The sequence below is a fragment of the Solanum verrucosum genome, unplaced genomic scaffold (assembly GCF_900185275.1).
Source record: "Solanum verrucosum unplaced genomic scaffold, falcon-dt-bn FXZP01000253.1, whole genome shotgun sequence".
In the NCBI taxonomy this organism is placed as follows: domain Eukaryota; kingdom Viridiplantae; phylum Streptophyta; class Magnoliopsida; order Solanales; family Solanaceae; genus Solanum; species Solanum verrucosum.
Window position 1 is genome coordinate 416,651 of NW_026019984.1, and position 11,193 is coordinate 427,843.

The window sequence follows — 11,193 nt, forward strand, 5'->3', positions numbered from 1 at the left end:
TACTTCAATTTTACGTGTCTCACAATTAGGATTGTGTATCTCATAGCCTTTGAATCTCACAACTACTTCCATAAGATAGTGGAAGTCAATATTAATTTCTTCCTTCCTACGTTAGGATTGTGATGAGTTTTTCGTTTTTACTCAAAAAATTCGAGTTCGCATCTTAGTGATATAAAAAAAAAAGGGTAAGAAGTGTTTTTGCCTTTAGTGAATCTTATAAAATGCAAATACATAACAGTCAAAACTTTAGAACTAATATCAAATTTTGTAATCTAATAATACGTGTCTCACAACTAGGATTGTATATGATCATATCTTTCATAATATAATAAGCATAATAGAAATGTCAATGGCTAAAAATTCTAACGACTTAAATATAAATTGAGACTTTGAATTGTATGAGTAACAAAGACTATTCCAACATAAGATATGGTTTGAAAATGTATTTTATATCTTATATTGCATTTAACCATAGATAAATGAAGGGGACATGATCTAGCCATCTAATTATATCCTCATAATCGGAATCGGAATTTTAAATTTATCTGTTTTGAATCAAGATAAATAATTTATATATTTTAAGTTAATTTTTTAATATAAATAAAATTTATTAAGTTTTATCAAATTCATAACTTTAATTATAACTCTACCATAAAAAATTATCGTAATTATAATTATAGCCATATCACTATATATTAAGTAAGAAAAAAAGTTACAATACCTCATAATATCTAGATAGGGTTGGAAATTTTTTGTAGACCAACTAATGTGAAATCTCACCTAAACTTTATATATATGGTTTGAATAAAACCAATAATATCTATTGCTTCAAAATATGTTTTTTCCCCTATTACAAGTTGTTTAATCTCTATTGTTGCAATCTCATAATTAAAGTCTCAACCAACATAAACTTTTTGGTTAATTTTTACCTTTTACATCTTTAATTTGGTGCACCAAATATTGAAGATGAAATCAAAGCTATCCGAAGTGATCGAATCGGAATTTTTATTAAGGAGATATAAAATATTTAAAAATTTATTACACGATTTTTTTTTAAAATGTAATATTTATTATATATATAAAGTAATTTTAATTTTATATTTACGACGTAATTTCTCGATTCCTACACCTACTCTGGCAGTCTATTGTTTTAGTTTCCTTTTTGAATTTCTTTGAATTGCAAAAGTTGAAAATATTGAATTTTTCTTAGTCAAATTAAATAAATTTGATCAAAATACGTAATTTCCTAAATAAAAAATCGTCTAATTGAAATTTTAAAAAAGAACTATCTTCTTGACATTACACAATATTGTCTCTTTCTACCATTATTATATTCAAATCAAAATCAACATTAACTGCAAAAAAAAAACTGTCATTTTCATTTACATAATTAATAAATAGCCGTATTTGCTTACTAAAAGATTTGACAATTCTAAAAAATAAATATCATTGGTGGATTATGGGAGTTGCCAAATCAAAGATAAAAAAGAATTATTATTTCAACTCACTTTATAATTAATATTTGCCATTATTACTAATCCTACTATTTGACTTCTAATCTGTTCGTTTTTTTAACCCTGAGGGGTAGCTCAGCTGGTAAAGGCCTGGGACAAAGTCCTTCAGGTCGCCGGTTCGAGCCCCAGCAGGGCCACTGGAGGCATTACAAACCGGCCGCGTCTCCAGGGCCCCGTGGAACTAACCGTGGTGGACCCGCCTTGAAACAGCGGGACCCGGTGGGTACAGCTAGTCGGGTTCGCAAAGCGACGCCCGGAAACCACGGTAAAAAAAAAAAAAAAAAAAAAGAGTCACTAATATGATTTTTTTTTTTTAAGTGTAGCCAACCATTAAAAAATCAATTTTAATTTTGACCAATAACCTAGATATACAAAGTTGCTTAGAAGTCTTTGGAATTTTAATATTTTGTAATAGTTTATACTAATTGTTATTAATGTATAAGAAAAATACATAGCAATTGTATAACAAATATTAAATACGTTAAAGAGTTCCACATCAAATGAAAAAAGGATGAGTAGTTTTTTATTTGGTACTCCGTCCGTCCCTAATTATTTGTCAACTTTTGAATTGATACACCTATTAAGAAAATAATAATTGACATAGTGACTTTATCATTTTACCCCTATTAATTATGAAGTGGATGAATTAAAAACTTAAGATTTTCAAGAAGTTCTACCTCTTTTCAAAGTAATTAATTGAGGATATAATAGGTAAAAAAATTGTATTTTCTTGATTTGTCAAAATGAACAAGTAATTAGGAATAACTATAAAAGGAAGTGGACAAATAATTAAAAACAGAGGGAGTATTACGTAATAATTTCCTCAATAGCTAATTTTGGGAGTGAAACTAGATTGAAAACTTATGTATTTGCATGATATTAAGGTAAGACTCAAGTCAATTCTTATTTTCTAATGTTGAACCTTCATATTAAATTGTTTACATTCCAAATGTCAGCCTTAAATGTTCATTCCAAATTTCTATGAATTACTTTAAATCACAAATTTAAGAAGTTTTCTTTCTTATAACACGTTACATAATCAAATACGTTCCCATAAATTGAAATCGAAAATAGAAAAATACAAAATATTTGAGAGAGACGTAAAGTAGTGGAGTTGTAAAATCAATGACTATTACTACTACTACAAAGTCCAAAAAACATCTTAACAAAGGGAAAGGTCAATACATAACTTTGACCCACTCCCTTAACCACCAATCCCAAGGTCTCATCAACTTCTTTTTTTTCTTCCAATTTTACCCTTTTTGTCTTTTATTTATGTTAAGATTCAACTAAATTTAAATTCTGATATTGTAAGATTATAAAGACGATACATATAGATACAATTCAATTCTTTATTTTCAACATCTAAATCCAAAATTTCTGATTAGAAATGAAGAGATACTGAATCATCACGCTACAACTTTATTTTGTCATCAACTATATTCTCTCTAATTCATCATCATGGTTAAGTGCATTCAAAGCCAAAATAAAATTCTTGAGTAAATAGAGGGCAAAAATATCAATTATGATAGAGGTCAAAATTCATATAAGAGCTTATATATTTCAAACAATTGCAATTATGCTTCTACTTTTGTGAATTTCCCATATTTTTATCCTCGAAAATTGGCTCTACGTCACTTTATATCGACCAAGTACTAGTAATAAACATTCTAAATAATTATTATATTATCAATTTATATATCAATATAGTAACACATAACTAATTCTTATTTTTTCCAAATAAACATGAAATTATAGGATAGTGGGCTAATTACATATTAATTTAAGATTATTATAAGAAGAAATATCAATAAAAAAATACATCTAAACTATTTCAATTTTTAAAGTTTCATACATGAATTATTTGGTGTATGGTTTTTTTTTTTTTACATAAAGTATCATTAAATATTTATCGAAACACACTACAGTTATTGATTGTTCACTTTTTCTACCTGAAATTTCAGGTATGAAACTCAAACAATTGATAGTTCATGTGTGTTTATAGTTCAAGTAATAAGAAACCCTTACACCTAATAGTTTAGGTATGAGACTCAATAAACTCTGAATAAATTAAGTGTATTTTTAACCCTTCACTCTTATAAAAACTCATAAACTTTAAGGAGTCGCTTGGTCGGAAACTAATTATTCCTAGATTAATTATCCCGTAGAATAAGTTATTCTTCGACAAATTCTTTCACCCTCTCATCCACTAACGTCTAAATGGTAGAATAAATAATCTCAAGACTGTCTAATACCTTCAAAATAGTCCTACATTTTATCCCTGAGATTATAATATCACATATCTCACACCAAACGACTGCTAAATCTTTGATCTAAGCTTAAACTCAAAGTCAAACTCAAACCTACACATCAAGGAATCGTTTGGTATGAGGTATAAGATATAATAATCTCGAGTTATCCTGCGTTTGGTTGGAGGTATTCGACTGTTCTGAAATTATTTATCCCACCATTTATGTCTTAACGATGAAATAAGTAATCTTATATGCATGGTGAAATAACTTATTCCATAATAAATTATCTCAAGATACTTAATTCCAAGATAATTTGTTTCCGACCAAACGAATGGAGGGGCTTAAAGGTCAAAATGGAGAATACTTCAAGGCATGTGTAAAAATCAAGGTGGGGGTGGGGTGTGGGGGGCATAATAATGCGTATACGTAAACAATGTTTACATATAAAAACAGTTTTTGTCCAAATTGTGAAAAAAAAAAGAAGCCACCAAAATAACAAAATCTTGATTTTTTCATCAACCCCATTAAAATCAAAGTTCAGTTCTTTATGAATTTCAACTAAGATTCAAAATGGGCAGTAAATGGAGAAAAGCAAAACTTGCATTGGGTTTAAATACATGTCTTTATATTCCAAAAACACTTGAAGATTCACCGGCGACGGCGTCGGCGTCGACGGTGACCGGAGGGAGATTTTTCGATGCTGTTTCATTGTCTCCGACGACCCCAAATAGAAATTCCGACTGTCATGTTGATATGCCCACCACACCCACCCCTTCATCCTCTGGTCTTCGTATGCCTAAACATCATAACTCCAAATCTTCTAAGGTAAGCAAAAAAAAAGATTGAATTTTTATTAATTTATTTGGATTAATCTTACTGAAAATTAAAATGGGTTGGTGATTTCTTGTTTAAATTTTGATGTTTTTCACTTTGTTTAATTAAACTCCATTAGTATATACTCAATAGTAAAAAATTGATTGTGTTTGGTTGGTAAAAAGATGTTTAATGTAGAAAACTTTTATCTTTTTAGATTATTTTGTTTGAGTGTTAAAAGTATTTTGATGATATTTTTGAGTATTAAAAGTTGACAAAAATAACCAAGTGTGAACTGAAATTAGAGTAAAGATGCTATCTTTTTTCTATCTTCCTAGCTAAGTTTCAACTCTTAAGTTTCTTATTTGTCTTTAATGAGATCATTTAAGTAGTTTTGCTTTTCTTTTGTTTTTTCTATTAATTGAAGGTAGGTTCATAATATGTAGCGGCGGAATTAAAATTTTCAATAAAGAGGTTCAACGTATAACGTAAAAACATTCTAAAAGATTTGTATATATTGTAATTTTTCTAGCGAAGGGGTTCGGATTGTGGAGGACCCTTTTCGCCCTTCTAGCTCCACCCCTGATACGATAAGTGTGGAGGCAAAGACGGAGCCAAATAGGGACAAGGGAAAATTATTTTTCATATATATATTTATATATATATATATAGATGTTATGTCCCTTCTAGCTCCACGCTTAACATGATAAGTGTGGAGGTAAAGACGGAGCCAGATAGGGTCAAGGGAAATTGTTTTTCATGTATATATAATCCCTTTGACTTCTTCGTATTTTGAACCTCTTAATGAAAATTCTGACTAGTGCATTGTGTGGAGTGAAGGACACTATTTTCCCTACCTTTCAAGTGGTTCTTATTGCTACATAGAAAGAAAGTAGTAGTGTTAGTGTTAGATGGTGATGGCTCTTTGTATTGTAATGAAATGTTTGAGATTCTCAATGTTGGGTGGGAATAAAAAGTAGATAGATATCTGTGAAAGGGGAGGACCCATATTAGTGGTCCACTGGTGTTTTCATTGTTAAAAGGAAACATCAGAGAGTAATTTTCTTGGAGGGGGAAAGTGCTTTGCTTGGTCAGCAAATGCACTATTTTTCACACATATGACTTTAACTCATTTGGCCATCTTCAATCACCCCTTTTCATGACATTAGTCCAAGAAAACAAAAGTCTGTTCAACAGTTGATTTGAGAGCTTTCTTGCCATTAAGTACTTTCAAGAAAGCATCCAAATCCCGCCACAGACAAAACACTAGGTGATTTCTTTCTAGTGGTCTAGTTTCGGTGGACAGAGTTACCTGATACTTATTGTTGGTGTGAGCCTGTGAGGTGACATGCATTTTGTGGAATTAGTAGGAACAGAAAACAATTTTAGAGAACATTTTTTCTCAGCCTTATTGAACAAAGTTACTTGATATCTGTTGTTGGTGTTATGTGACATATATTTTGTGGAATTAGTCCGACGTGAGTTGAAAAACAAAATAAAAAGACAAAAAACGCTAGGTGATCTCTTTTCGTCCGTTCTAGTCTTGGTGAACAAAGTTACTTTATACCTATTACTAGCATGAGATGACAAGTGTTTTTGTGGAATTTGTTGAAGTACTTCCAAGAAAGCAATTTCAGAGTTGAAAAAAAAAAAAGATTGGATTTTTTTATCTTAATTAATGTCTGAAACAATGATTTCTACATCTTTTGATAACGTGGGGTTCTTGATTATTTTAAGAACACTGTATTTAGCTGTCTTGAAAATTGCTTCATTATTCAGAGTTTCTTAGGTTTGCATCTACTTTTCAAAAGTTTTTTTCAAGTATATGTGCACCACTTTGCTTTGATATTTGACTACTCAAAACATTTGACTTTATTGTAATGGTAGACCAGTCTTGCACATGTAATATTATTATTCTTAAATAGCCATTAGTTGTGAAAGTATTACTTAATTGCCTAGACATCATCAATTTCATCTTTTTATGTGGCTGTCTTGATAATGTAGTTGACATGCAGACATAAGAGGGCCACACTTTATATAATGACAGTAATCTTTGCTGTATGATGGCAAATATTACGGTAGATAGGCCTACTAAGTTTTCATCCAACTATTTTTCCTTTAGTTGTCATAAACAAATGAGAATTTTTTTTCAATACCGCCAAACCTCGTTATAGTGACAGTGTTTGTATACTGACGTTAATATTTTATTTTTATGCATAATATATTTTGTACAAATCCTTATTACATAATATTTGAGTATGACTATTATAGGGGTAAATTTACAAAGTGTGTACCGCTATAATGAATGTCATTGCTATTGTAGGTAGAATGTTGTTATAGAGAAGTAAAATATAAATTGAAAAATCGGTTTTGGAGAAAATCAGTCTGTTATAGTGAAATGATTTTTTAACGAATTACTGTTATTATGAGGTTTGACTGTAACTGGTGGGGAGTTGGTAGGTGAGCTGAACACTACCTTTTTTTTTGTGTGCGCGTTCAACTCTTGTGTCCATGGCAGCTTGTGCTCACTTTGACTAGTTTCATAGGTACCTGCTACCTCCTACCAATACGAACACCAACGCAATCGTCGAGTAACTCTATCCACCAAGTTTTCAAAATATGAGAAGAATTTAACTTATGGTTTAGCCTTCATGGGTTCCTGGGGCTCTGTATGTTCAAAACATAATCTAGAACTTAAAATGATGTTGGACAACTGAGAATTACAAATAAATTGAATTAACCTGTCTTTGGTAAATCCAAAGATGTCAACTTTTTGTAATTTAATCCCTTGTTATCAAGGTCTGCGTACAGTCTACTCCCCCCAGATCCCACTTTTGGGATTACATGGGGAGTGTTGTTGGTGTTGCTATAAAGAAATGAGTGATTACCTCAGTTGAAAAAACTTGGACTTATAAAACTTGAATGTGAAAGCTACACTTTGGATTAATGATTGAATTGAATGAATGTGCGCTTTTCGAAGGGGATTTCAGACATCCGTTCTCTTGAAGTTTTCGAGATAAGTTCACGTTAGCTTATTCTTTCAAAATATTCACGGTTTTTAATACTTTACTTATATGCAATGCAGAGTACTTGTGCGATATGTTTGATGTCAATGAAACCAGGCCAAGGTCATGCAATCTTTACAGCAGAATGCTCACATTCGTTCCATTTCAACTGTATCACTTCAAATGTAAAGCATGGAAACCAAATTTGTCCAGTTTGCAGAGCAAAATGGAAAGAAATACCCTTTCAGAGTCCTCTTACAGATATATCACAGCCAAGGTCTCGGAACGGACAAGTACATTGGCCTCAACATGATGCCTGGATGACAGTTGTAAGACAGGTCCCTCCTGCACGATTGGATACCAATCGCAATATTTCTAATCTTTTTCAAACTGTGGAACCAAGTGTGTTTGATGATGATGAAGTTGTTGATCACCGACCCATGGGAAACCAGAAAAACTCGTCAACTGATGCGACTAATCATCATTCTATGGGGGCTATAGAAGTTAAAACATGGCCGGAGATCTCTGCAGTTACAAAATCAGCATCTCACAACAATTTTGCTGTTTTGGTGCATCTCAAAGCCCCTCACGCTGTTGGCCTTCTAAACCAGAGTGGGATGCCAGTTACAGGTCAGAATTCCCGAGCTCCGGTTGATCTTGTGACTGTTCTTGATGTTAGTGGCAGCATGGCTGGTACCAAACTTGCTTTGCTAAAGAGAGCAATGGGGTTTGTGATTCAAAATTTAGGCCCTGCTGACAGGCTTTCTGTCATTGCCTTCTCTTCTACTGCTCGTCGTCTCTTTCCTCTGCGTAGGATGAGCGATACTGGCAAGCAAGAAGCACTACAAGCCGTGAATTCACTCAGTTCTAATGGTGGGACAAACATTGCCGAGGCCTTAAAGAAGAGTGCCAAGATTATGACTGATCGCAAGTGGAAAAATCCAGTTAGCAGCATAATATTGTTGTCTGATGGACAAGACACGTATACCATTAACAGTCCTAATGTAGCTGCTACGCAGACAAATTATCGGTCATTACTTCCTGCTTGCATGCAGCGTAATGCAGCTTCTTCAGGTCTCCATATTCCAGTCCACGCATTTGGTTTTGGTGCTGACCACGATGCAGTCTCAATGCACTCAATCTCTGAAACTTCAGGTGGAACATTTTCCTTCATAGAAGCTGAGAATGTTATTCAAGATGCTTTTGCTCAGTGCATAGGTGGCCTTTTAAGCGTGGTGGTTCAGGAATTGCGTGTGGAAGTTGAATGCGTTCACCCTGTTTTGCGTCTCAATTCAATAAAAGCTGGAAGTTACAATGCTAGTTTAGCATCTGATAACAAAAGTGGCAATATTGAAGTTGGAGACTTATATGCAGATGAAGAAAGAGATTTCTTGGTCATGTTAGATATTCCTGCTGATAGATCGAGCAACGACATGATGACCCTTATAAAAGTTAAGTGTACATATAAAGACCCGACACAATCGGACAACTTGGATTTAGTAACCTTGGATCATATTGATGATGTCAAAATTGAGAGGCCCGACACAATTGGACAACTTATTGTGTCAATGGAAGTTGACAAGCAGCGTAACCGGCTTCAATCAGCAGAAGCTATGGCTGAAGCAAGATCTGCAGCTGAAAATGGTGATTTAGCAGCTGCAGTATCTGTTCTTGAGCGTTGTCGGAAAAAATTGTCAGAAACAGTGTCTGCTAAAGCTGGAGACAGGCTATGTCTTGCACTAGATGCTGAGCTGAAGGAAATGCAAGAGAGGATGGCAAATCGTCGTGTTTATGAAACATCTGGTAGAGCTTACGTTTTGTCAGGACTAAGTTCACATTCATGGCAGAGAGCAACAGCTCGCGGTGATTCTACTGATAGTACAAGCCTCATTCAGGCTTACCAGACACCATCCATGATTGACATGGTTAGCCGATCACAGACAATGTACCTCGGTAGTCCAGCTCCTCGACCACCTCTAAGGCCACTACGATCATTTCCTGCACGACAACAGCCTAGGTGATCCTCAACACACCTTTTCTTCCTTCAACTTCCAAGAATTGGTTATGTCAAGACTGATCTGCTGTTTCGATTTTCGGGTTTTGGGAAATCATGGGCTAAAGGGGGTGGTATATTTCTAGTAAAATGTACATTAATAAAGAAGATTTTGGCAAGAATTGAGTGTAAAACAAAAGACAAATAGCTAGTAAATTGGCTTCAAGAGGAATTGAGTGACCTAGAGCTGAGGCTCTATCGGAAATAGTCTCTCTACCTTCCAAGGTAGAGGTAAGGTCTCTGTACACTCTATCCTCCCCAGACTCCACTCGTGGGATTATACTGGGTATGTTGTTATTGACTATTATGGGTGTATAAAGGATTAATCCTGTGTTCTCTTTGGGTGAGGTTTGGGGTATGGTCCATTGTAATTGTGGGTATACATGGAGGGTTTTTCTTGAATTTATATATGAAAAAAATAAAATCTTCACTATTCTATGTGAAGCTCAAATTTAGTGCATCAATTTATTCTTCTTTGCTCTTAGGGGGTTAAAGCATGTTATTTTTTTTAAAAAAAAAGTTATCGTATCAGGCTTGCTATGAAAAGTTACTTTTTAGAGTTAACTCGACGATGTAAAAAATATGTACATATTGAATTCCTTAGTGGCCATCTTGGACCGAGTGTAAGGTTATGATCTGCAAGGAAACAAATTATTCATTCTTCCGTTGAGAATAGGTGCATGAATGAAATAAAGGCGATATGTTCATATTTTAGATAATTGGGTAAGAAGAATCAAGTAAAGGATGAAGAAAGAAGGTTCTTAGGGCAAAGATAAAGTTGTTTTCTTGTGACACAAAGGTCAGAATTGTTCGAGTTGTGAAATCAACTATTGATGTTTGCGTCAAAACAAATTGCCTACAAGACGTTGCCATTGTACCTACTATAAGGTGGTACGTTACAATTGAAGAAGTGGAAATCAAACACTTCTAGGAAAATTTAATTGTTTTAAAAAGGGGAGTACCAAAGGAATCTAATTAAAAAGTGTATAATTATTGCATAATTAGTGTACATATTAATTATGCACTATTATTATATGCGGGATTTGAGAAAGGATCGGATTATAAAGGTCTTTTATACACAGTCTTACTCTGCATTTCTGCAAGAGACTATTTTTATCATTTGAACTCGTGATCTTCCGATCTCATGACATCAACCGCCAAAGCTCCCCTTCAATTATGCACATGTGCTATATATATTGAAAGTTTCGATAATCATGATTTTACACTACTATCAACTACACATCTACTCTAATCATCAATATTCACACTCTCTTATCTATAATCATAAAAATGCTCTACTGTCTATAATCTCTGAATAATCATAAAAATGCTCTACTATCAACTACACATCTATCCTAATCATCAATATTCACACTCTCTTATTTGTAATCATATAACATTCTAATCACTTCTCTCAATTTTTTTTTCTCAATCTACCGCTATCTCTTCTTAAATCTAATAATATATATATATATATATATAATGACATGTTATATATTTATTGATTTAAATAAATGTACCTATCATCAAATTTTACTGTCATTATATATTTTTAA

At 33.1% G+C, this 11,193-nt stretch overlaps 1 protein-coding gene across 1 annotated transcript; it reads left to right on the forward strand.

The window, feature by feature from the left end:
- Positions 1-4,154: 4,154 nt before the first annotated feature.
- On the forward strand, positions 4,155-10,088 carry LOC125818037 (E3 ubiquitin-protein ligase WAV3-like). The gene is made up of 2 exons (XM_049497544.1): positions 4,155-4,591; positions 7,665-10,088. Exons 1-2 carry the CDS (start codon positions 4,337-4,339, stop codon positions 9,603-9,605), a joined length of 2,196 nt encoding a protein of 731 aa, XP_049353501.1. The 5' UTR covers positions 4,155-4,336; the 3' UTR covers positions 9,606-10,088.
- The last annotated feature ends 1,105 nt before the right edge of the window (positions 10,089-11,193 follow it).